General features: G+C 47.7%; 1 protein-coding gene across 1 annotated transcript in view; it reads right to left on the bottom strand.

Moving 5' to 3' along the window:
* Window positions 1-27,643, bottom strand: part of PKP3 (plakophilin 3) — a 277,327-nt gene that overhangs the window by 15,295 nt on the left and 234,389 nt on the right. The window contains exons 9-13 of the mRNA XM_069623925.1: window positions 13,860-14,027; window positions 13,499-13,684; window positions 10,817-10,970; window positions 4,090-4,282; window positions 217-304 (exon numbers count right to left, since the gene is read on the bottom strand). Coding sequence (XP_069480026.1) covers window positions 217-304; window positions 4,090-4,282; window positions 10,817-10,970; window positions 13,499-13,684; window positions 13,860-14,027 — 789 coding nt within the window. The remainder of the gene's footprint in view (window positions 1-216; window positions 305-4,089; window positions 4,283-10,816; window positions 10,971-13,498; window positions 13,685-13,859; window positions 14,028-27,643) is intronic.

The following is a 27,643-nucleotide window of genomic DNA, read 5'->3' as shown; positions in this document are numbered from 1 at the left end:
AGGAGTATTACAACATAATAAAATTCACAATCTTAACTACCGAGGTGGAACAAAGGTTGCAATATGACCTTTACATCTACATCTCACTAAATATTTGCACTGTGTATACCCTGTGTGAAGGCGAACACCTCTTCCATTGGTAAACATGACTGATATTACACATCTCTATGCAAGGGGAGGGTGGGTTGGGTAGAGCACAGCAACCGCATCACTTACCGCCTTGAAGTCCCGGTGTAGCTTGCTGTACTGCCACATGTTGGCCAGCAGGCTGGAGGCTGCTCGCGCCGACTTCTCACTATCAGGACTGCCAATCGCCCACACAAAAAGATAGAGAAAAGGAGACCAAGGTCAGACGTTTAATATGAATCTGCTTTTGTACTGTGCATGGAACGGGGCGGTGGAGACGTGGTGGGCACAGGTAAAAGCAGGCAGGGGGTCTGGGCCATGCGGCAACTGGGCATGGATGTGCTTGAAACGCCGGTACCGCTAGGGAGAACCAGTGGCAGCTGCATGTCAAAGCCCAGATGAGACGGACTCTCCCCAAGGCCTTTCACAGACCCAGGGCTGGCCGGAAATCTGCTACAGAAGATTCAGTCTAGCAGTTACTCATACCCCACGTCCCTGCCCCGCGCCAGGTCTCCCAGTTCTAGAGGCATTGCTGAGGGTGCGGGCAGGACTAGCCGGAAATCTGCTACAGAAGATTCAGTCTAGCAGTTATTCATACCCCCCCCCCTCCCGGCGCCAAGATTCCCAGCTCTAGAGGCGTTGCTGAGTGTGTGGGGGGGGGGGGGGGAGCTGAAGGGGCTATCGCCCTGGGTCTTTTGGTTGTAGCCCCGGATAGAAGCTCAGGGGCCACAACCAAAGGGCTAGCTAGACCAGAGTTCCGACAGTTCCGACATTAGCGCAGCCCCGGATGTTTTCCAGGCCTAGCAACACCTATGCGCGGCCAGTTACATGCCTAACACCTCGAGTCAGTGCTGATTTTTGTTTCCAATTGCATGCTGTAACTTGCAGTTTGGTTCCTCCCATTGCAAGGATCGGCGTACATGTCCCAGCATGGAATGGGGAAAAAAGCAGGACTGAGGAGTCACACATGGAAGTGGGAAACTTGGCAGCTATGCTCACGGCTAATACGAATTAGGATTTGTGTGTATTCCCACAAGGTTAGGACTTGGCTCGGCAAACCTCCTCCAATCCCATGCCCCCTCACCGTATTGGCGCAAACAGCCTCCAAGAAGCCTTTTGTGCTTTTGACCTCATCACTGTTGCAATTTCATAGCACGAGAGCGGGCCGCAGTAAAGAGCACGACAGAGGCAGTCGACGTTACTGCCACCAAGAAACTTTCCCTGACAAAAGCACACCAAGAGAAGCGCACTCACACTCACCAGTCAATCAAGCAAGCGTAGGGTTACCGGAAGAAACAGGCTTGAAAAATCAAATACCAGCAAAAGAGCGCAAATCGTTACTTAGTGACTCCAGGGCGGGGCGCCCCTCCCACAGTATAGGAAGGAAGTTCTACTCACCACACTGAAGCGGCACAGGCGATCTAAGCTCTTCCTACATGCCTCCACTGTCCGTGAGCCATCCTGGACCAGGCTACCTCCCTTCTCCCCTCAATGAGGGCATTAATACCTTGAAGCTGCCATCATGGCGGAGTAAACCAAATCCTGAAGGCGCCATTTTAGGGAAACTTCATGTCGTTATGGATATCACTATTCTGGGGTGCAGGCAGCGACCCTAATCTTTTTAACAGACTTCGTTAAGCACCCCTTTAACTGGACTTCATTTCATGGGCAACCCTGGCTACTCACTCTGTCCAGGTAGGATGTATCCCACTCCTACCAAGTGGCTTGCCTGGTGTTGGCTCAGATGCTCAACACTGTTTTGGTGCATATTGACCAGGTGTTCCTCAGCCAATTCACTGATTATCTGGTAAACGTACCAGGGTTGTCATTGCTTACATAGACATGATCTAGTGTTTTCGCTGATGTTGCTCGACTTCCTCCATAGCTTTACTGTACCATCACAGATTGTGGCCTGTGCCATAGGTCGGATCATACTTGGACCTGCTAAGGTATATCAGGACTCGCTTCTCTGACTTGGGGACATGCATTCTAAACTTACTTGGAAAGGGGTTGCCATGGGTCCCAAAACGTGTTGGGAGTGGGTCTTGCATTGTTCATTTGTGAATAAAACGTGAATGTGTGGTGCCCAGTCTTATGGAGCATGCGAGGGCCTGGCTCTAAAGCGGGAGCGCGGTAGGTTCTATGAAATTGCACAATGTGGAGATTGGCTGGGATGGTGTCCAGTCAACTAGTCGAAAAAAAACTGGTCGACTGCAATTTGGTTGACGCAATTTGGTCGAAAACCAAATGGTCGAATTTTTTTTTTTTATTTATATATTTATTTTTCGGGTTTTCGTTTAGTAAAAAAAGGGGTTTTTAGAGAAAAAAAGGGGGTTGGGGGGGAGGGACCCCCCAAAAAAAATGAAAAAAAGGGGTTAAAATAATAAAAAAAAAATTCGACCATTTGGTTTTCGATCAAATTGGTTCGACCATTTGTCTGGTCGACCAACTTTTTTCGACCAAATGTCTGGCAACCGGCTGGGACCTGATCAGACTTCTGTATCATGGCCTTTATTAGATTTCTGTGTGGGAAACTAGACCCAGCATGTGGAATAATTCGACAGCGATTCTTTCCCATAAGCACACTACAGGCAGGTGGTATTGTGCCCTGCAGGGGCACTCTACATTAGAAGTGGGGCACAGACACCAGTGAGCTTTCTGCGTGCGCCATTACATTCTACACGCTCTATTACTCAGAGGTAGTCTAGTCCCTGCAAAGTGAAGCCCCACACAACCTGCCTGCCCATGCCGCCAGAGAGACACGAATGGGAGGCCCCGGCCGAGCACCCATAGCAGGGATCCATTCCATGCTTGTAAAACTCGGGGTGGCCCCTAATCCTCGAGGTACACGATGGCCCCCAGGGAATTCCATCTGCCTCTATGGCCTAAGGCTGACCAACTTCCATATCCCGCCCTCCATGGCACAGGTACTGTTTCTAACAGCTAGGTCCTGGTCAGACGCTGGCAAAGCAACGTTTCAAACACGTACACACCACGTACACAGAGCATTTGCCTCTTCATCGGAATTATGCAGAGTCTGGGTCCCCATTATAAACATATATTAAATAAACTGTTCTGCAGAAATGGCCGGCGTGTGAGTGTTTATCTCTTACCCCTGAAGGGCTGCAACCTCAGATGATCCAGACCCTAATTCTGCCAGGGGTCCCCCTATTTTACCTATTTGTCGAAAGCCTTCTCTGGATTCCTCCTTTCATTCTTGCAATCGTCCTATCTCTCTTCTTCACTTTCTAACAGAACCTTTGAACACTGCTTATTCTCAGCTATCCTTACACGTGGAAGCTAACTCTCGCCTTCTTCCTCTCCAGTCTCCTCTTCCGCAGGTTACTAACTTTCTCAGCTCTTCTCGTCACCAAAGCAACCTTCTCCTCCAATTCCTCTTGATCAAGTCGATCACTCCATTCTTCACGCCTCTCTTTTATCTTGGTTTATCTCACCTCCTTTTCTTCCCATTTCTCTAACCGCACATAGTCCGTATCAAGTGAAAAGACTCTTGGATACGTTTTAATAAATTATATTTTCCAAATAATATGAAATGTATATTCAAGTCAATTTTATTGCTTATGTTTAAATCTGTTTTTATTAAGCTAAAGAAGAAGTTCATAAGTTAGTAAAAGGATGGGAAGTTGCTTTGCCGACTTTTAACATCCATCTCTCAAGGTCAGTGCTTGTAGTCGCCTGTTTACAAGGAATTCTGTCCCCCTTAAATAGCCTAGGTTTACACACACATGACACACACACACACGCCCTCCCCCCCCCCATTAAGGTCACCAATCACCCACTCATGTCTTTAGGCGAGATTGGCTCACCACCTCCAGTTGGGTAAGGGGAGATTGCTTACGCACACCAGGCCATGGCTAAGAGCAGCAGCTGCCTCATTGCTCGGTCCTCAGATAGTGGACTCAATCATCTAGCCTAGTGTAAGGTCAGCTTCCATGCACTCACCTGTCCCTCTTGTTCTTGATATACATCAGCTTCCGGAGTCCATCGAAGTAGATGATGTCGCGCACCGCGATGGGGCTTTCCACGGTCAGGTTGTTGAGCACGGCAATGATGTTCACCTGGACATCGACAGGAATCGACCGCTCTCCGTTGCTGCCCGGCAGCTTCTCCACTAGATGGCTCACCACTTTGGTTGCTGTAAACACAGGATAGGAGTGGATTAGATCTCATTCTCAAATGGGCATCAGGCATGGAATTCTGTGACCAAATGCCAATCCGAGTTGTTAATCCCAGAGGCCACCACAATAAAGTCACAGGGAATAGTAGTGATCAGTGAGAACAAATGTGTTAGCCGTTACTACAATGATTAAGGTGATACTGAGAGAGTGCTGCAAAGTGGGACTTCCATTGCACAGTCTAGGAGGGCGCTATAATCGTGGACAGTTCGCTTGTGAACACAAATCTGCATGTTACTGACCAGGAACTCCTGTGGCAGATCCCTAACAAACTCAGCAGACTGGTTCATGCATCCCGCCACTAGAACGGTACGAGGGTAGGGATGTCGTTCTACCTCGTGCCTCCACCATTGCATACTCTGTGAATCACGCTTTAAACATTTTCCCACTCATAAAAATTGCTCTCGTCAAATACACACGCGAATTAATTCACACGGGAGTGCCACTGCCCCGTACACCAGCTGCTAAACACACGCACGCTCTGGTGGCAAAAATGCACTTTACTAGACACACACACTGTTTGTCCAGGAAACTTACAGAAACTCATTGTAACACACAAACACATTGTTGTGCACTATGAATACACATTCTACCAAATGATTGCCACGTATGCTCACTATCACACACAGCTACACTTTGCACACCATTGGGCACTTTGGCACACCCAATTATATAGAAGTTCAAGATTTACTTCACATGCTGCGACATACAGAAATATAGTAGTGGATCCTTTGAATACCTTTTCCAGGCCAGAACCACTGCTTTTCTGGTGCATTTGATGAATTCTGTGCGCTAGTGAACCGAAGTGTGAGTGCAGTGGTAAACAGAACTTTGAGTGTATATATAATGGGGACCCTGGTGTAAGCGTAGGTTTGTTTCATAGTGAACATTACAGTAAGCATCTCTGTGGGTAATGGTAAGCCCCGTTATTCGATGTATGTGCTATAGCGTCCATGAGAAACTGTGAAATGAAAATCTACAAAGATATGGCAGAAGTCGACTGGAAATATTTTAAGACATCATGACACGGTGCAATGATCTACAGACTGACCTATCAGGGCTCACTTGGGCTTCAGTTCCCAGTGACATCTCCAAATTGTGCAATGGCTTGATTGGTCAAATGAAAGATCTACTTCAGGTGATACTGGAAGAGTGAACAACAGAAGCGAGGGGTACTTCCCTTCTCATGAGGTGCATATGTCGCACAAGCAACTTCTGGCAGGAGATACTGGCGGGAATCAACATGGGTCAGAGCGGAGACTTTAAACCAGAACCCCCAGCCACTAGTGCGCCACTCTCACCACAGTCAGTGGGAATCGGTGACTACAACAACCGAGGAGACCCTGGCGGTGGGAAGGAAGCAGATTCCCTCCAATAGGACACTGCGGCTAGACTGGTGGCACAGATGGGGACACCTACGAGCCTAAAGAGGATGCCACGGCACCCGAGGGAGAGGGCGCCTTGCACACGATCTGCAACTCCCAATGTAGGGCTGACTCCTACAGCGATCTGGCATGACAGTGCAGCAGCATCCCACAGAGAATCCTGTCACCAGAGCCCGGGATTCCATCCATTACACAGTCTTCCTGTGATGCTTCACTTCTCTGGTTCCCCCTTTCTCAATAAAACTTACACATGTTTGTTTTATATTGTCATATCGGTTCTGTACAAAATGCAAATAAATAAATGCAAACAAAGCCAACGCGGTGCTAGAGGATGCACAGGTGGCACTCTTCCACAGAACTAGCCTCGAACTAAAGCAATGCCTCATGCCAGAATACTAATGTCGCTCTCACATAGCACCGTCAGCCCGAAATCAGATGGTATGGCGCTAACGCATCCTACTGAATCGCAACAGATGACCCCACACAAAATATACCGAAACTCTTGATACAGATGCCCTGGCCCTTTTCCATATCTATCCTTGTTGGGCTAGTTACCATTTTAGCATAAGATATGAGTACCAATTTATGCATGTTGTAGAGCCCCCCCCATACAGAACGTTCTATTTCAGTGGATAATGGGCCTCAGTACGATGCCGGCGGTAACCGAGCCGGTGATACCGGCGGGTTACCGCCAGACCCGTAATGATTTATCAGCGCCTTACTTCCCGCTAACACTGGGGAATTACAACCCCGGCCCCTGGAGAGTCAGGTGCCAGTAAATGGTAAGTCCCCATTCCATATGGGAGTGCAGACCACGGAAGCACGGGCGCCTTTAATAACGGTGCTGATGCTTCTGTGAAGACTATGCAGGTGGGTGCCGTTACGCCCAGCAGGTCTGATATGCCGGGCGGGACGGCACCCGCCGGCAGTGTTGTAGTGTGCCGGTCCAGAAACAACGGTTTTGGTAAGCTTACCAGCACTGTTGTTTCTGGACCAGCACACTTAGAATGAAGCCTATTGTCTCCAGATTATGTCCATCTGAAATGTATTGAAAATCGAAGTGCCTAATCGGAGGGAGGGCTGGGAATCCTGGAGAAGAGCACAGACACATTACATTCAGAGTTGCTTTCCAACGCCAACATTGTCATAGAAAGCAGCCGGACCAACATGGGAGGAGTTGTTTATTGACTTCCCCATCGCGATCTTCCGGGTGGATTAAAAGGAATCAAATTTGCTTCCTCTCAGAAGAAAAAAAAGCAAGGGAGGGGACCACTGATTCAGACCCAAGGACTCGGCAGTGCAGTTAGATCAGATCGTGTGAAACTCACAGCACTATAGGTTCAATCTGAGCACAGCTGCGGACCATCAGCAACTTAATGAAGACTGTCTGCCTTTTCCTACCTAGCCTGTATCCCCTGCCTGTAACCCTTTGTATCCCATTTGCCTCCCCACTATCCAGCTCCTGCCACGTGCACACTTAACACTCCATCCTTCCAACTGCATCCATATCATTGTGCTTATTGCAGCATGCCCTGGTTGTGCAGAACTCCATTGGTTCACAGCTAAGATAGGTTTGCACTATATAATTCCCTGCAGATACAAACATGCCCATGATCCATCACCGTTTATTGCACCAATTTCCTAATCGACAAGCACACGTTATCACACTCTGTGAAAGGGGCAATGGTTTGCCACTAAAGAACTTGATGCCAATGCATTGCAACCCCTGGTTTCCACTTGTTCACTCAGACACATATGGAATACGCTCGCAATTACCTGTCCACCAAGGACCCCCATGAGGCTTCATACACGAGGCTATGCCATATAGAGGTCTACTTCCAGTGTCAAGGCCACCTGGTAGGCAGCTGTAGCTAGAGCCTGGGGTATCATAAGGGCGCAGGGGAGCCACACGCTCCATGATGCAGTCTCTGGAGATGGTAAACTGTGGACTATCCCACCCTCCCCCCGCCCCCCGGGGCTCCCTCGGGCCTTCAGGGAGGGTGTGCAGGTTGTTGGGCATCCAGGAGACTGTATACAACATATGCTTGAAGGGGTGGGGTATGCCAATGCAAATAGACAGAAAGGGGGGTAAAATCCCACACTAGGGTCAAAAGAACCCAAGGTACTGGAGCCAGAGTAGAGGATACCCTAGTCTGAGTCAGGATGGGATTCCCATTGGATAGAAAAAGCCAGAATACACCTCTAGCCGCAGCACAGAAGTGCTTACCAAATCGAACCATAATAACCAAGTAAATCCCCGAATTTGAAGGTGGTTTTCGTGCCTTCTCTGGGGTCTCAGATCGGAGATTGATGGGCAGAGGTGAAGCCCGAGCAATTCCAAGGATACAAAAGGAACATAAGGGTGGTGGTGGCACAACAAAACATTGTAGCAACACCTGACCTAGCCCGTACAAAGCATTTTCCATTCAGGAATGGTGCCCACGTGCAGTCTCGATTCCATCTCCCTTGGTCAGCAATCTCCCAGGGAGGATCCGACACATTGAGCAGGGGAGAAATAATCGCAGCACCCGGGAATGACTCACGAAGCAGATCAAACAATTGGAGGAACGGGGGGGGGATAAAGGACAATCCCAGTCCAAAAAAGCTTGGCTGGAATTGCCCTTATTTCACCAATTAACCACTTACACATTAGAAAAGGGAGCAGACATTTACTAGCTGGGTGGAGGGAGAGGACTGCATTCCAGAGTGATTATAAAGTTAGGAGGGAGAGCAGTAGGGCAGTCAGTGGCGGGGGTGTACTTATAAAGGCAACAGCTATGTAGGTCAGAGAAGGAGGGCCTGTCCAAAGCAAAAGAGAGATAGAGGGAGATGGCTGGAGCAAGTAAGCCACAGACCCAGAGAGGCCAGGTTAGGAGTACAGGCTAACATTGAAGACCTAATGAGAACCTGTCTCAGAGGCTGACTGGGGCCAGACAGGCAGAAGTCGTACAGAATGTGAAGCATGTTGGGGCATTCGATCTGCTAAAGAAGGTGACAAGTCCAGTTGCTATCTCCTGTCAAGGTGGTGAAGCAGGTCAGTAGGCAATTTCACTAGGAACCATAACCCAAGATCGAGTTTAGCTAGAAGGGAGCTGGTGCACGGCTACTGCAACTCCCTTTACCTGGCACAACCACGTTAGTTGATTAATAGGCTTCAATTACTGCAGTATGCGGTCGCTCGCTCCATATTTCACCCCCCCCTTTTACAGCCCATATGTCTCCCCTGCTGAAGAAACTTCACTGGATCCCCGTTGCTAGCCAGATCCTTTTTAAATCTATGGGTCTGATGCATCGTGTCTTTTATGGCATGGGAGCCGAGTACCTCCACGCCAAATGTGTTCCCTACGCTCTGACCCGGTAGTTGAGATCTCGATCTGCGCTTCTTGTAGCAGTCCCTTGATACCGCCTGTCCCGTAAGGGAGGGCGTGCCTTTTGTGGTGGTTGCAAGATCCTGGAATGATCTTCCTCTCGCTGTCCGTGCTACTGCGGATCATCTCATTTTCCGCAGACTTCTGAAAACCACCCTCTTCCAGTCCGTTTTCTGTCTCCGCTATGTTTATTGTTCTTGATCCACTCGACAGCACCAAGATGCCCTTGGGCGTACGTGCGCTCTACTAAGTTTCTATAACATAACATAAGATAGGTTGTGGGGGTTAGGTCACCACCCCAACCCTGAGAACCGTGCTGTAAAGTAATCTGGTGGGGAGGGAGAACACCCTACCAGAAGTATTCAGGAAGGAAGGGGAAATACCTATTCACAATGCCAGGAGAGGGGAAAGAAACCATGAGAGAGACTGTTTCAAAAGGCAAAGCTACAAGCTCTGTTCCAAAGAGAAACTGTAAAACCCCTGAAGTTTCAGGGGTTCATTAACCAGTTGAAGGCCAGTTAACGAACCAGAGAAGACGCCTGCCCAAACAAAGCTTCAGCGAACAGCAACCCAAGCAGGACCAAGAAGTGTGCAGGGGCACGTTTCCCCCCTGGAGAATGTGTTGAACACTGTCCAGGGTGTGAATGCTCAGGAAGCTTGAATGTTAGAATAGGAATGGCTTTTGGGGGCAAGTGGCACAGGGTCCATTTAAATTCGGTAATTCACCAAGTTGTGTGTATCCCATTCAGACATGGTGTGTTGTGGTACAATGAGGAACCCACTTTATCACACAGGAGTTTGCCTCTCACTACTCATTCCTAGAACTCGGACGGAAATGACAAAGTCTCAAGACCATCAAACTAAGGAAGCAGAAAGAGGCTTCTCCCAGAGGGAGGGATTACATCTTCTAATGCCAGGGGTGTCAGGGATTTTGTGTACTTCCTTTGGGGATTAGACAACCATGAGAAAGTCCACTTCCAGGTGGGCCTCCAATGATGGATTTGCATTTGTTTTGTACTTTCGTTTGAACTCCTAACCCACGATTGCTAAAAAACAATTCCCTTTATGTTCTGTTCCCTTCCTCGTCTGGACTCTTACCAACAAAAAAAAATGTTTGTGGACTACAAACGTGTATGTGTGTGTGTGCCCGTGTGTAAGAGTGTGTATGTGTTTAAGAGTGTGTGTGTGTGTGTGTGTGTGTATGTGTTTAAGAGTGTGTGTGTGTGTGTGTGTGTGTGTGTGTGTGTGTGTGTGTGTGTTTAAGCGTGTATGTGTATGTGTTTAAGAGTGTGTGTATGTGTTTAAGAGTGTGTGTATGTGTTTAAGAGTGTGTGTATGTGTTTAAGAGTGTGTGTGTGAGTACACGTGTGTAACAGTGTGTGTGTGCGAGTGAGAGAGAGAGAGAGAGAGAGTGTGTGTGTGTGTGTGTGTGTGTGTATGGGGCGCGGGGGATGTACAAAAGTTCACACTTAGTCCCGACTTCTTTAACAACGGCTTTAAACATGCAGATTGTCAAGCAAAATAAACATCACAGCATCACTGCAAACCTCGGCTAGCCACACTGTTGCGAGCCAGAAAACACAGTGCAATGCACATTCTGATCAGCCATGAACAGCTCAAATACAGAACACATACACAGAAGAAGTGCACTGGCTACCCTCTGAATCACAGATTCACAAACGGATGTATCATGGTGGTGCACATGTGCTGCCATCAACCATGGGCAGATAATCGTACTCACACATGTCGTCTTTGTTCCTTGCATTGCGAGAGAGGTTCCGGATGAGGCCAGTCAATGAGCGGAGCTGGTGATTGTCGGCCGTGCGGACCCTGTCCAGCACCGGGTTCAGAATCCTCTCCTGTTCCAAGGCCACTCTGCTCAGGACGCTGGCCCACTGTGGAAGACACGTCACAGCACATCAACGAGTCGTGTACATCCAGCTGACAACGGGAGAAACCCAAAATATTGACTTGACCCTTTCAGAGTGAGCCCCTTTCTCTGCATGCCTCCATGGCCGGAGACTGTGTACCTTACTCCTCAACCCGTGGTCCTACCCTTCTTTAGTTTTATAGACCCCCCCCCCAACCTGCAGTCCTTTCTGAGAACAAGGTCCTACACCCTACTTTTCTCTTGAGGTTCAGGTTGCCTCACCCAATAAAATCCATGTTGGAAATTGTCGAGGACCTCTCAGTGCCCACCCTTCTCTGAGATAGCAGTGGGGGTCAATGGAACAATTTGCTTCCCTTCTGGTCCCCCCTGTACAGTTCTGCATTTCCCCCACTCTGGGAATTCCCTTGCATGTCTGGTACGCTCTGCTAAAGTGCCACCGCGCTGAGCACTTCATGGGCTCCTGGAAGGCTATAGAAGATGGGGCATGTGGCTGGAAGTGCAGACACAGCTATGGAAACTACTATTCAGCAGAGGAAATGGCAGCTACAGCAAAGGATAGCACCTGCAAGGTCCACGAATAGATAGAATGTGCAGGGTGAGTTGCTGCATTTATTTGGGTAACTGTGGGCTTCTCTGCTACTACTTCTTGTGGGAGTCTCTCCCAAGATTCGTCAATGCCTGAGCACTTCTCAAGTGATGGTCTCGGCATGTAAAGAGGCTGCCTGAATCCTCCGGGCACCTGTGCAGAATCCAGAGGACACAATGGAGACTTTGTGGTCCTATTATAAAAGCCCAGAAGGATTTCCGGATGGCACCAAATATCCTGCTCGAGGTGAGGATGGGAATCAGCGCCATTACATAATCTTCCTTCTCTGGCTGGAAATCCCAAAGAGTTATGTACCACTGTGTTGCAGCAGACTGATGGGAAGACATTATTTCAGTACGAAGGCACTCCCTACAAAGATGAGCCGCCCCTCCCTCCTTGAAGGGTAACCAGGGAAGGAAATGGACAGGAACAAGAGGAAGCAGGAAATGTGTCTCGCAGGAGCACTGCTGCGTCCTCGGGCTCAGGGCTAGCCCAGGAAACTCACAGATCAGTCCTTAAGCCGAGCTCTCGCAGCCCGTGCTTCGGTAGACACTGTGTGGCAGACTGAATGCAGAGACAGCCAATGTATTACATACTGTTTAGCGGCTGTCCAAATTGGTAGATGTCTTGCAATCTGCAAACATTTTTTTTGTTATGTTGAGTATTGTGACTAATAAAAAGAGCAGAGTCCAACTTCCATTACTCTCTCAAAAGGGTTTCTTGCTGAATCACTATCAGACATTTTCCAAATTTGAAATTGTGGGCACTCTTATTTTCCCATACTGCTCTTTGCTTTTATGCAAATGAGGAGGTTGGGTTCTATGAAGAATGAAGAGATACTTGGCTGTAGAAGCCTCGGCCCTGCCCCACCTCCTCTAGGAGTAGTGGGTTCCCCCAGGATTTATTTTCCCTTTCTGGCACTGATAACACTTGGAAGAATAATACCAGTGGATGTTGGAGGAGCCATAAAGGTTTACGCCTGTTCTCTGATTTGTTGGAAGGGTACGCTACCCAACCCTTTTCCTCCCCCCAGCCTAAGGCAGTGTGTTGCTGCAACTTTTGATGTACGGTTTTATTCATTAACTCGCATGGGTTGCCTCACAGCAAGCACTTCATGGTGTTTCCAAAGAGGGAGTAGGGTTACAAAAGTTACGTGGACAACATTCAAAGGCTCTCTTGGTTCTCGTTTGCTGTTTAGAAGACTAAAGAAATAAAGCAAGAACTATATCATATAAACATTATTAATTTTTGTAAGTGACATTTATTATGTCCCGTTTTGCTGTATGTAGGAATGTAGCTGCCTAACCCGAGATTGAATCGTTTGGTGGAAGCATGTGCAGTGCTGTCGGTGAGGACAGTATGTGGGCAATATCGGCATATGGCATTTGGGTGGATGCCAGGGGTTCCAAGGCCTGTGAGAGGTGGGTTTTTGGAGGGTTACTCTACGCAGAGCATCCACTTTGTTGTAGGGTTTGCTGACCATTTTCTCCATATGTGTTTTGAGTCCATAAGCCCCTCATCTTGAAGAAGGAAGACCAGGCCATCCCCCCCCCCAAAAAAGGACAGCGCAAGGATTAGTTTGCAGCCATAATCCACTTTAAAATCAAGTATAGGGTCTAGGTTGCCAGTCCAAGCGTGGGGAAAACAGCTTGTGACGTGACTGGTTGAGAGCCACAGGGACTCTTCACCCCGTGGCCTGCTGGACCCAAGAGATGGTGGCCCCCTCTATTCAAGCCCCCTCATCAGGATATCCTACCTGAGCTGGACGCCTTTCCCGCATTCAGTCTCCCAAAGTACGAAAGCAATGTAAACGCCGGCCCCTCTCAAGGCTCACCACCAAAACCCCCACTTTTGAGCCCTCCATGCCCCCTAACCCTTGCTATCCCAAGACATTGAGCCTACAGTACCCCTTCGCCCCCACCCTCCCAGCATCAGGGCTCCCTTACCCGCCGGTCGCCGGCTGTGATGTTCTGCAGGGCTCCAGCAGCCGCCTCCGTGGTGTGCTTGTTGAGTTCACACTTCTGCAGGATGCGGTTGTAGAGGCCGAGGATCTGCGGGTTCCAGAGCCACTCCATGCCCTTGGGATCTTTCGAGACTTCCGTGAAGGTGGCCATGTCTGCATTCATCTGCTGCTGCAGAGAGGACACAACGGAGAAATGGCTTCATCACCACGCCCACTGGCCCAGATGCCCAATCCCGAGAAGTAGCCTGCATCTGGCCTTCACTCATGTGAGGAGCCTGCCTCCATGTTCAGGCAATGAGGCGGTGCCCCCCCACAAAACTGGACCACCTGTGGCACCCTCTTACCTCCTTCAGCTTCTTGCTCTGGGGAGTGAAGCAGCCCACTGCCTCGCCTGCGGAGGAAACGCCCTGATTTCTGCGGTGGCCCTCCAGGCGCTGCAACGCGGAGGGTGGCATCTCGTCATATAGGCGGTAGGACAGGTTTCGCAGAACACACACTGCATTTTCCACACTCTGCAGGGGAAAAAGTGTGAGAAAGGGAGCAACAATAGTTAGAAAGGAGGCAATAGGCACAGTGACCAAAGGGGCAATTACAAATTCCGTGAACATGGGAGCAACAGCAGGAAAAACAGGCGTGGAGTGGGAAAGGAGAAATAGGCAACACCAGAGAAGAAACAAAGAAAAGGGGAGAACAGAAAGGCTACTGGGTAAGTGGCAAAAAGAGGAAGAGTGGGGAGGACAAAAAGAGTTCAAGAAGAGGGAACATAAGACAAGTGCACAATGAGACGAGGATTAAAATAAAAGGCAATAAGAGCAAAAAAGCTGTAAAAGAAGTACTTTGAGAAGAGTCAACCAGAGGAGAACTGAGAAAATTGGCCAACAAAAGTATGAATAGGAAAAGGAACATGAGGCAGGTAGAAAAGAAGAAGACAAGAGAAAGATCTGGAAAAGGGACACTCAGAAAGAGTGGAGCAATCAGAGAGAAGAGTAAAAAGTAGGGGGTCATGGGGAGGAGCTGGAGAAAAGAAATCAGATGGATGGGCGAGAAAAGAGGCATTCACAGAGAGCAGGAGAAAAGAGGTGAGCAAGAGAAAGAAAACGGGGCAAGGAGAGGGAAACTGAGAAATTAGGAAATTTGTGGGCGAAAACACGGGCAAGACGAGGAAAAGAAACCAGGTGAGAAATAAGAGGGGGATTGCCCAAAGGGACAATGAGAGAGTAAAAAAAGGAACAATGCCCAGGAAAAAGATGGAGAATGAGAAAAATCTATATGAGAAGGAGGTGGGAAATAGAGACAATAAGAGTGGGCAGGGAGGGGGCAGGATAAAAGTATAAAGATTAAATGAAGGGGGATTGAAGAGGAAAATGAGCTAACAAGAGAGACAAATGGTTAATCTGTGGAATAAAGAGTGAGGGGAATCACCCTAGGGAAGATGGAAATCATGAGAAAATAACGTTTATGGGGAAGAAAGTCAACTAGAAAAAGATGATGGAAAAGAATACAAGTAATACAGGGGGCAAAAAGAGGGAGCACAAGGGAAGGGGTTAAGAACGAAAGGTAGAAAATGGGGCAACGTGGTGACGAGTGAAAGAGGGAAGCTAGCGTGAAAGAAAAGAGAATGAGAAAGAGGAAAAGAAAAAAGAAAGGTGGTGAAAATGCAAGAGAGGGGCAGAAAAGCAGGCCAATACGATGGAGACACGTGCTGCTTTGTCAATACGGAGGAACTGTTACAATGCTTTTTTTTTTTTTTATTGTCGTTTGGTTATGAAACATAACCTTTAACAAAATAAACTAACAATTTCAATATTACATTTGAATCAAAGCAAAAATAGATTCAATTAATAATATAAGAGAAATGTAAAAACACAGGTACTAACAATCGCCTAGCGACAATGATTTGATAGTACCAACCACTGCCATGGTACACCCACCTAAACAATTAGTCCATAAAACGTCACATTCCATAAAATTCATTGAATGTATGCAACATTTAAAATTCAACATACATTGCTGGACACGTTATCAGAAGGCACTTCATGGTCTCAAGCTCATCTGATTGTTACAAAATCTACAGACTGCCTGTTCAACAGACTGTATCTTACTAAACTGTCTATTGAGGTGCACATTCAACCTACACTCTAAAAACACATTACAAATCTATTGAGGTGTATATTTAAATAGGAGAAAACCACTCCACGTTTCTGTGATAAAAAATGTAATGTTTCTTTGACACATAACTATGCAGCTCATCCAAGGTGAAATTCGATTTCCATGGATACAACGTGTTCTTAACTTTGCAACGATTGTTCACAAGATCATTCTTTGTCAGGTTAATTTGAGTCAGCACGTTGTCACAAAAATCAGCAAAACAATGTGTACACTTTTCCTCGTTCAAGTCCTCATATACTGAATCCTGTAAAGGGGCATGCCATGTTGTAATAAAACAATAGGAATATCCATTTGGTACTACTCAACAAGGAAACGAGACCCAACTCTTCGTTGTCACCAAGTGAATGGCATTAGCACCTTTAAAATCCTGCCTCCGAACGACGCCTTCAAACTTAGAGACTAGGCTACTGACCCATCATTGTAGAATTTCAATACCATTTAACGTCTTTGGGGAGATTTTACCTTCATAAAACTTTAGAAGTGGCTTTGCTGAAAATAAATCAAATCAATCTTACAAAGTTGATTAGTTAGAGCTGCAAACCTGGACCGCAGGCGATCTTTAATCTGTAGTTTACGGGTGCTGCACTCTGAGGGGTCGAAATGAGAGACGTACAGACAGTTGGAGGGTTCGTAACATTTGCCATGTTTATTAAAACAAAAAGGGTGGGAGAAAGGCCTCTCTGTTCCTATCCTAATAAGAATGTCCCTACCCATGACACACTAACTAAAGCAAGTTGACCGTGTGTTAAATGATCTGACCCACACACTAACATATACAAAAGGTTTCAAGGTAGATGTCTCTAGTTCCAACCCAACAAAAGAAAGAGTGTGAACGTTCAAATAGGTGATTGCAGTAATGCAATTCTTGCAGTCAGCAGTTGGCTCCCTTCCTCTGAACCATTTAAGGAAGCCTATTGAAAATATGTTGTTCCAACAGTGTTCTGTCACAAATGAATGAAAATGTCCTTCACAAAAAAAAGACTTCCTTGGATTAACAAAGCAAACATTTCTCATCCATAGAATACGATTGTCAGAATAGCAAAACACAAATCTTTTCCACACAATACTTCTCTGCGGGTGGAAAAACCAAATGTCTTTCATAGAACACTTTTCTCATGATGGCAAAACTAAATGTCTTTCATAGAACCCTGTTTGCAAGGTGGCAAAACCAAATGCCTCTTTTATAAACACAGTTTATAATAAGGGTTCTCTCTTATAGCGATCACTCCCTCCTCTCATCTCATCTCTCCCTCTCTTCCCCCCAAGCCAAGCCTACCCAAACACTGCCTGTCAGTTAAGGCTTTTGACGCCACTCCCCCCCCCTCCACCTTTGGCTGTCTCTCATCCAGATACAGCCCTGTGTCTGCTCTACTCTTCAATTTCTGATACGCTTGATGCTCTTGCCCCTGTCATGAGGATCCGTTTGAAGTCCAAAGCCAAGTGCAATTCCTGGTATGCCTCTGACCTAACTACACTTAAACGTAAGTGTAGGGCAGCTGAGAGGAAATGGAGGACTTCCTGTTTATCCTCTGACAAACTGGCCTGTCGCTTGCTACAAAGGCAATAACGACTCTGTCCTCACCAAGAAGAGAGTCCACATTCAAGCTCGTGTCTCTGCGGCATCTAACAACTCGGCCGAACTCTTTAAAATCTGCAAGGAGCTGGCCAACCCTGCTGCAGTCTCTACCCCTCCTGTTGCCTCCCAGGCTCTTTGCAATGCCCTTGCCTCTCACTTCATTTAAAAAACCCAGGACATCCTGTCCACCCTCTCCACCCACACTCCTCCTCTTCCCTCTCCATCTGTGCTTGCTGACCCTCTTTTAGCCACCCTCCCACCATACTTCTCATCCTTTCCTCTTTTCACCCCCGACGAGGTTGCTAGACAAGTCTGATCTATGAAAGCCTCTTCAAAACAGATTCATCCCTGTTCCTCTAAAACCATCAAGGACCACATTGACACCCTCGCTCTGGCCCTTGCTGATTTTTGCAACCACTCCTTTGTCTCTGGATCCTTCCCCTCCCCTCTGAACCACTATTTTGTGCATCCTCTTCTCAAGAAACCCACAGCTGATCCTTCTTGTCCAGCTATCGCCCAATTTCCATTACTCCCTTTCTTGGCAAACTCCTGGAAAAGTTGGCCATCTCTCAGCTTAACCTTCATTCCAATTCTGTTGGCTGTCTCCATGACCACCAGTCTGGCTTCAGAGCTGCCAGAAGCACGGAAAATGCTCTCCTAAACATCCGTGAAGATCTGCTCACCAACCTTGACTCTAACATTCCATCTGTCCTCATCCTCCTCGATCTCTCTTCTGCCTTCGACACGGTCAACCATACCATCCTGCTCAACAGTCTCCGTGAAAAATTGGGTATCACTGATCAGGCTCTGGCCTGGCTGACCTCTTTCCTCTCAGATCGACCCAACGTGGGTCCTTTCTTTCATCTATCTTCCTCTCTACCTGTGGTGTTCCCCAGGGGTCTAACCTCTCGCCCTGGCTTTTCAACCAATACCTGGCAACTCTCGCCCACTGCATTGCCATTTTCTGCTCAAATTTCCAGTGCTACGCTGACAAAACAACTCATTTTCAAGCTGCCCTCTGCCACCTCCTCTCCCTCTCTCATCTCTGATTGCCTAACTGCCATTCAAGATTGGTGTGCCACCAATGATCTTTTTCTGAATGCGAGCAAGACGGAGATCCTCCTCATCGGCACACCTTCACCATCCTTTCCCCTCACTCTCTGGCCGTCCTCCCTTGGCCCTCCTCCTACCCCCACCTGCGAGGCTAAGAACCTCGGGGTCATCTTTGACTCCACCCTTTCCTTCTCCGCCCACATCTCTGAGGTCTCTAAAAAGTCACATTTCCGACTGCACCTCCTCAGAGGTACTCTGCCTTTCCTCTCCTTCCCCCAGAAGCTCATGGTATCTCAAGCTCTGGTTCTCTCTAGCTTGGACTATTGTAACAGCCTCTTTCTAAATCTACCTGCCTCTACTCTCCACCCTCTGCAACTAATCCAGAACAGGACTGCAAGACTTGTCCTTGGCCTCAAGCCCTGGGATCGTATCTCTCCAGCTCTGAAATCTCTCCACTGGCTCCCAGTGGATGCAAGGATTAAATTCAAAACCCTCTGCATTGTCCACAAGGCTTTCTGGGGCCTGGGTCCAAAATACCTTCAGCTATCCCTCCGCAAATACCTCCCCTCTCGAGCTCTTCGCTCCTCTACCTTCAACTCACTCAGGGTCAGTCGTTTTTCTAAGAAACGTGCTGGGGGTAGATCTCGGTCTTCAGCTGGGGCCTCCCTCTGGAACAGCCTCCCTGCCACCCTAAAACTTGAGGAGAACCATCTCTGGTTCCGGAAGCACCTCAAAACCTTCTTTTCTTCTGCCTTCGCTACCCCTCTCCCCTGATGATCTGTTCTCTCTTGGCACTGTGCACCTGGCCAGCCTCTGTCTTTTGGGCCCAGGTACCTGCTCATCCTGCCACCCTCCCGCACTGCCTCCGGGCCTCCCCTTGCACTGGGGTCTGTATCTGTACCCATACAGCCCCCCCTTTTTCTTCCTGCACTTATCAGAACTACCCTGTCTGCTGCCTTAAACCTAGCACTTGCAAATTGCTGGCTGCATTACCACGGTTTGTTGCCTTTATTATTTATTTATTATTTATCTGTGTCTCCTCTGCTTCGCACTTTCCACCTCTCCCCCTTCCATGCACTTTTCCCCTCCCCCCTCTCCCATGCACTTGCGCGTTCGCAATGTCACTGGGCCTAGTAAGATCACTGTTTTGTTCTGCCCTGTTCCCCTCCCTTGCCCTGTCGCGCTCTGAAACACTTGTGTACGAGTGAGATAGAAATAAAATATCAATCAATCAATCTTACACAGTTTTCCTGGTATACTCCCTGCAATGCTTGCTCCAGATCTCCCCCAACTGAAAGCTCATATAAATAGAACTGCCAAACTCTTGCCTCCTTATTTCCCTCCCAATGCCTTTTGATTTCTGGCAATGCTGGTTCCAGGTTTCCCCCAACTGACATCTCATGTCAGGAGAATTTGAGCAAGTTTGCCTTTTTATTTCTCTCACAATGTCTTTTGGCGTATGACAATGCTGGGTCCAGGTTTTATCCCAACTGACATCTCATGTTAGGAGAATTTTACCATGTTTACCTTCTCTTTTTAATTCGAGCAACAGTTAAAAGTATTGCACAAATACTCCTTTTTCGCACTTCCTGGGGCTCCTTTCACTCTCAGGCTAACTTACCGGTATACCGTGCTGTTGCTGCAAGAGTCTTCAGCGGAGCTGGCTTCCCCCATCTAAGCAAAGGTTCATTCGGTTCCTGCGTCAGTGTTTGCTTCCTTTGCCACCAGGACTTGCACAGCTTTTAAGGGCCTTGTCTCCCCTGTCCCCGCTGCGCTTCATTCACCTTCTCTTTACCAGAGTTTCTCTTCTCTGGTCTAGAACGCTGCCGACCTGCTTCAGACAGACGTTCACTGCTCTCCCCATGGCTTTTCTCCTTTGGACTGCCTCTGCTGCCTTTCTCGCTCCCTGCTCTGCGTACTCTGCAGCCTATCTCCTTGTTTCTTTCTCAATCCTGCAGCTGTAGATAACCTTTGGGTTTAAATGTCCTGCAAAGCGAATTTATTTTTAGACAACTACAGTGCACCTGACGCTTAAAGTCACATTCCCTCCCCATTGACTCCTTATTCATCTTCTTTGTTTCAGTTTCTCAGGTAGTATGGGAATTGCAGTCTATATATATTCTAGGCTTTTGAAGGTGAGATTGTTTTAAATATTTGTTGGAATAGAGATTGCCAGAATCAGGAGAGGTTGTGTGAACATTATCCAGATCAAAACCTTTATAATCAAGGGATGTTGTACGTAAACCATACATACCTGAGGTATACGTGTTATTCCGCGGGCGAGTTTTTTTCACACACATTGGTTTGGGTGTTAACATGGGAAGGATTTGCAAAATGACAACATGCCATCAGGTGTTTAGCGATTATGTTTTTTTTTTTAAAAAAAAAAAAATCGGCGGCACTGGAAATGCGTGCGTGCTGCAGGAAGTGCAAACTCCAGCATCAGCACGTGGAAAAGGGACACTAAAGCCACTCTGGCCCAGAGTTGACTCATCAACAACCTACAGGGCTTAGCGATACTGGCCTCAGAAGGACCTGACCTACCCAGGGAGCAACACCTGGATGCCAGAGGCCGCCCGAGCGAGAAGACTAGACTAGACCAACCGGGGGCGCCAGGGACTAGACTGAGAAGGTCTGAGAAGGTCAGATCGACCCGGGGAGCAAGAACTGGGCGTAGAGGCGGGCCCAAGATATCAGGGTGAGCTGGGAGCAGAGACTGTGCTAATTAGACACGTCTGTAAAGGGTTTGCGCACTTGCCAGGGGTCTGGAGGCAGCCCTGGTGAGCGAAGACTGAATGGCGGCTAGACTGGAAGGCATAGTCTCACAGTCCTGTGTCTGGAGGCTCTGCTCCCTCAGAAAACAATGTTTCCACATGGTGGAGGTGCAGAATGGGGAGGCACTGTGTACACCCAGGATGCAAGAAGTCCATACCCCAGGGGCATAAGTAATGTACATAGGATTGCTACAATGTAGTGTAAAGTAATTGTATTTGGAATGTTTTTTCTTTGTTTTGTCTGAAATTAACTTGACATGGAATTGCAGAACTTGTGCAAGTGGACGTGTTTTTTTTTATTGGAGGGGGATTGGGAGCGTGGGATGAAATGAAGCAGGAGATGAGAATAAATTAGACAAGGGATTGGGAGGGTTCGGATAATAGGAGTTAAAAGCGCATGGATTTATGGGGCTCCGATTGGAGACCAATGTGCTCGGAGTAAGAAAATGGGATTAGAATGGGCAAAACGCAGTGATGATATCAGCAATAGAGAAAAAAACTCGCGGTGCCAGGCTGTGAAGGCCTGCTGCAGAAGCTGTGGATGACGCTGCTGTGCCAATTCCACACTTGCTCTACTTGGTACTCCATTGGTCTGTGTTTTGTCCAACATATGCTTCCTTCATAGCCATTTCCAAGCATGACCTGTGTCAGACCTGGATAGAATTGTGAAAATTAGCCACTCGTCCCAATCAGATAGAATTGAGACGATTAACCCTGCATCACACTTAGAATTGTGGTGATTAGTTATTAGTCGCATCAGAGAGGACTGTGACGATTAGCCAAATAGACAAACTTCTTGAGTAGCCATAGAACTAACTATTCTTCCTCAAATACACCACCCAAACACTATGCATGCCGACTGGGCTAGCCAACCTAACACGCACCCAACACAAGCAACACACACTTGCAACAAACAAACACAGACACTTGACCATACCCATATGGACACAAGCCAGTGCGCATAACCTTAAACACCTTCACACCACAACATAACAGTCACATAGAAACATCCCAGGCATTGGACCTTACCAATACGCATACAACAAGCCAGTACATGGCACCTACCATCTGAAAGTCAATGTACACAGACACCAGTTTCTCCTGGTTCTAGACCTATCCTATCATTCAACCCTCACTAACCAACCACGTCCTCTTTCTTGCAGAGCCACATGAGTGCAAGGAGACTGCCATTGGCTGGCATCGGTGCACGGTATAAATCATAACATTTAGAGAGGAATACCGCGCCCCCTCATACAGAAGTCCTCCCTGGGAGTCATATCCTCCCATTTGGTCCTCCCTCGTATTGCCACCCCCAAAGTCAGGATCAGGTAGTGACTGTCTTCCTCTGGACACATGGGAGAAGATTTTAGTCTGAGGGATCAGTGATAAGACTGCAGAATTCATCACAACACGCAATAGGAAAATCCAAGTACATAAAATGATCCACCCTCTCCAATTTATCGCTCCCAATCCACCATTGGAAGTGAGTCTTCTTCTTTTTCATTGTACATTGCATGACTTTAGATTTACTATCTTTAATCTTCAAGTAGTTGAATTTAGCAAAGCTTGCCAAGCCATTGATCAGTTGCTGAAAGCCTATCTGGGTGCAATCGAACAACAGGAAGTCGTCTGCATAAGACAATCATGCCATTTTTAGCAATTCAATTTTTGGAGAGACAACGGCAGTTGGGCCAATAAAATCCTCAATGTCAGGCACAAAGGTTAAAAAGGCAGGGAGCTAAAATACATCATTGCCTGACTCCTGAAAATGTGGGAATTTTCCACAGTTAAAGGACCTTCTGGTCTACCCCAACTTGAATGTTGGAGTGTTCACGTAGCCCAATGATTAAGCGAAGCAGTTCAAAAGGAATCCTCACCCCAAACGACCAAGCTTAGAACATGGAAGGCCCCTATTCACTTTATCAAAAGTGGCAGATAGATCAAGTGTCGCTTTGTAAAGCTTCAGCAGCGTAAAGGTCAATAGGCCTGATCTTGCACCAGGTGCAGCATCATATTATGCAAAGGTACAACCAACAAAGGACAAAATACTGTCATACGAAAGGACATTCTTCAATGCGGATGGAATACCATCAAAGGCCAGCTTCAGCTATCTCATGTCAAATGCTTCATTAAGCATGTACAGCTCTATTTACCTAGTAAAGCCATCCAATGCCGGGTACTGCAAATATGTGCCGAGATTCAGCCATTGCATGCCAAAGTACATGCATCATGGGCTGATACAGCCCCGGTATAGCCTGCCACTACCTCAAGAGCCCAAGTACAACTTTCCATGCTGAGGTCCTGCTATCAAAGCCAGCTGAAGGCTTCTGTACCCAAGTTCAGGTGTCATACATGCACACAGGTGGAGCTCCAATGCATCAAATTCAGCCTCACGAGCCCAGGCACATCCTCACAAGGCTAGGAATGCACCGTGCCAATATAAGCGCAGGTACATTCTCACAGACCCAGAAATAGTCACCATATGCCCAGGTACAGCAAGCAGAACTCGCATGCAGTGCTGTGTTCCCAGGTACAGCAATTATATGTGGAGATAAACCCTCTAATCCGGAGTTAGAACTTCACATGGAAATGTGCTCCTTCCCCCTGAAAAGATACAGCCCTAAACATGCTGGCTGTAGCCTTATATGCCTGGTTCAGCGGTCATGTGCCCAGGAGTAGCCCATATACCCAGGTGTGGCTTAACATGCCTGGACAAAGTCACCAAATAATCCAAAAGTCTCATGCTCTTCAAGGTAAGAGCCTGGGGAGGGAGACCAACCAGGCAATAGGTGGGAGGAAGTGAGGGGCAGACACATGTGCAAGCCCTCTTCCCTGCAGAATGCAGATCTTTCCCCAATGCTTCCCCTTGTGCTCCAGCCAAGAGGCAAGGGGTTGGGGCGTTGCGAAGAAGTCTCAAAGGAGGCGCCTCTTCCCCATCAATTTCTTCTTGCATCCAGGCCTGATTGTGAAGCGCAGGGAGGAACCTAGAAGGAGAGGGAGTGAGCTCGCCCCAAAAACACTCTGCATCACAGTTTTCTGGAGGCAGTAGGATGGGAGCAGAAGGGGAGGGGGAGACTATTCCTAACATGATGCACGTTCTCTTGACTGAAGGAGAAACGAAGTGTCCAGGGAGCATCACTCACCAGGATTATCTACCTGTGGCTGCGCTGCATCCTGGTGTCACGCAACCGAACAGCGGGCCTCAGGTCTCACAGCAGTCAAGAGGGGGTAGAGTTGAAACGAATGTGGATGCACCCGTAACATGGTAGCGGTACCCATCCTCCTCCCAGGCCCCGTTCCAGAAAGTTGCACAGAGGCTGAATGCACCTGAGCCGTGGCGTCCACACATTCCTTCACTCTTCTATGAAGGGAGACCCCAATGAGGAGCAATAATGTGATGAGCGCACCACAAGTGAAAAACATCCAATAGCTTCAGGCCCCCAGTGCACCCATGATTCCTGGCTTTTGCCTGATGTCAGTAGATAGAGCCCTTCTCCAAAACCACCACAAAGGATACATCCTCAGAAAGGGCTGCGAGTTCTCTTCAGGCCAGACCCAAACCGGAGGAGCTGGACTTCCAGCATAGAAGTGTGCAGAATTCTGACATGAGAAAAACGAAAGCAGGCACCTGTGAATGATTTCCTTAATACTTGGAAATTCACACAATCCCGACAAAAACCTAGCTTTACTAGTATAGAGGTAGGAAGAAACCAAAAAAAGAAGGCTCAGATCCACAGTAGAATTAACGAAAGTTCAAAATCCCATGTATTCCTCAAAATCTTAAATTTGATCACATCTCCCATGTGATTTCCACCCTGCCAATCTGTTGCCAATGTGCAGGTCACCTCAAAGCAAAGCTTTCTAGGGGGCGTCCATCCTGAAGGCGTGTCCCTTCCTAAGCATCCTTAGACCCAAGGGCATTTAAAAATCATCTATACATGCATACAAAATCAAGTAAGTGCATAGATACCCATTCATTGTATCACCAAAAATACCAAATTAATATTCTCATAACGTGTGATGGAATAAAGAGAGCCAAGTTGCCTCGTCCCCAAAGGTGCACAGCCTGAACGAGATGAACCAAACACTCGTATGGGGAATGAAAACCAACTTGTTTGGTGGCAGGCCCTCGCCTACGACAAAAAGGATAAAGCAATAGAAAGCCTGGGGGGGATCGGGAATAATAGGCATGGAGGGTGTGAGGAATAGAAGTGCAGGCATGGGAGGAAAATCTTGCCTTCACTATTTATTGATTATGTATTTAGAATGTGACGAAAGCCCACAGGCATCAGGGCGCAGAAACTGAGAGAAGGAGAGTACAGAAGATAGAGGGGAAACTACTCAAAAAAGAACGGTCTTCAGCCTTCTCCTAAAAGCAAGGTGGGTTTTTTCCAGCAGCTAGGTCTTTTGGGAGACCATTCCACAGGTGAGCCGCCTAAATCGGCACTCTATGCCAGGGCTCAAGAGACCAAGCTGCTCTCTCCCGAGGGAGGCGTGGACACATTCTCAGCCTCCCTACTCCCAAAACACCGAAGGGCAGGCGGCTAAACATGCGAAAAACAATCCGAGGGGGGCGGGGGTCCAAGAACAGCAGATACGTGGTTCATTGATTAAGACGTTGGAAAAAGTGAGGGGGGGCGCCTCTTAATCCTTATATCAAGACTGTGGATACGTCTTCAGTGAATTCACAGGCACCAAAAGATTCACAGCACCAGAAATGGTCCCCTTGGAAAAAAATGGACTCAGCTGCTCTAAGAAATGCCAGTGTGATGTGGGATATTATAAAAACGTGTGACAGCTGCCTTGTCATAGGGCCTTCTGGTACGGCCAAACATCACAGAACAAGTTGCAGAGGTTTGGTGGACATATGCAAACTGCGGATGGCCCACTATTGACCCAATCAGAATCGACACCAGCTGCAAAGTGTGCATGCGCAGCTCTTCCAGTGCCGAGAGGAATGGGGACAACAAAAGGGTCAACACAGGAAAATCTGGAATGATTTTGATGAAATGCGTGTCACTGAAGAAACCCAGATGCAAAGCCGAAAAGGGGCCTAAAGCAATTGCAAAAAGCATGACTTATCGTCACAAGCGTCCACTGTCCCCAGCTCCGGCCACTATTCACTTCTGGAGTGACGTGTGTGTGTGTGTACGTACGCATAACAGCAAGATACCATATGTCCGGAAACCTAGAGAGTGTTTGTATCGCTTTGGTTGCATACATACTTCCGCCTGCCTTTATAACCGATGAGCCATCTTTGCAAGTCGTGGTGGTGTATCTTCATTAGATTCAAATAAAGGAGGAGAGGGTATGAACAAAAAAGCGGGAGAAAATGGAACATATGATGGCGTGCAAGAGAGAAGAAAACTGGGTACTGAGACTAGGGGCCAAAGCAGTGGGATAATGGGGGCACAGTAGGGAATATGAACAAGGGGGGCTATGAGAGAGGGGCAGGAGGGGGAGTGGTGAGAAAGAAGAGTAACGGATGGAAAGGAGAAAGGATAATGTGATGGGAGTAGGGGCAATTAGAATTGAAGTGAGAAAATGGTAACAAGAGCGAAGGCTATGGAGGGCTATGCGGAAAGAATGGACAAGGAAAGTGAAGGTGCTTGGGAGGAAAGTGACTAAACGTCCTCCAGGGAGCGTCAGTTACACTCTTTCTGGCTGGTGACAAGCACAGACCACCGAAAACAGGGTAGTACTCTTGGGTAATCTACAGACCAACACAGATTAAGCTCCGCTGCAGAGTGGGGCATCGAAAAGCACTGTCTAGAAGTTAAGAGGAAAATGGGTTAAGACATCAAAATATCCTTTATGTTACAAGATCACCACAGGCTATTCATGAAATCAAGCAGAAGCAAAACGAAACAATCATCAAAATCAGTCTCCAACACTTGTCCACCAGAGGGCCTTAGCAAGGCAGGCTCCATCATCCCTTCTCCCAGAACAAGCTTGTTTGAATCACTCACCTGCCAGTTCTCTTTATCACACAAGGAGTCTGTCCCCTTCCACCTCATCTACAGACCACCACATTGGAGTGACTTTAATTAGTGACATCTCCAACTTACTCCCCTCTGCCAAATTAGGACACTTCAATACTGTTTTTCCCGGAGATTTTGCGTCCGAGTCACATGTTGATTACCACATTCAAAGCATAGCTTTTGCGCTGACTGGTTCCATGGACCCTTAGCAGATTGTGCTCTCCCCACGCACACCCAAGGCAACACCCTAGACTTCACATCATCCTCTGCCTCATATCCTGTGCAGACCTTACCCCACTTGACTGGTCTGACCATGCCGCCATCCTACTATCGGTCATCCACTCAACTACAGCCAACCAAGATAAAACTAAGTGCCCCCTCACTCAATGCCACTCATTCAAAACCTTCTTGGTCAATGAGCTAAAAGCAAACGTTGCAGGACTTCCCCACCAAAGGGAATTCCTCTTAGCATCATAGAATTATTCAACAACTCTGCTATGACACTGGTAGACACTCATGCCCCCTAAAAACTAGCCATATAGCCATACCAAGACCAAACCATCCGCCCCTTGTTA

Source organism: Ambystoma mexicanum, chromosome 11 (assembly GCF_040938575.1).
Source record: "Ambystoma mexicanum isolate Mex_15411 chromosome 11, UKY_AmexF1_1, whole genome shotgun sequence".
Classification (NCBI taxonomy): Eukaryota; Metazoa; Chordata; class Amphibia; order Caudata; family Ambystomatidae; genus Ambystoma; species Ambystoma mexicanum.
This window is presented reverse-complemented; position numbering and strand designations above follow the sequence as displayed.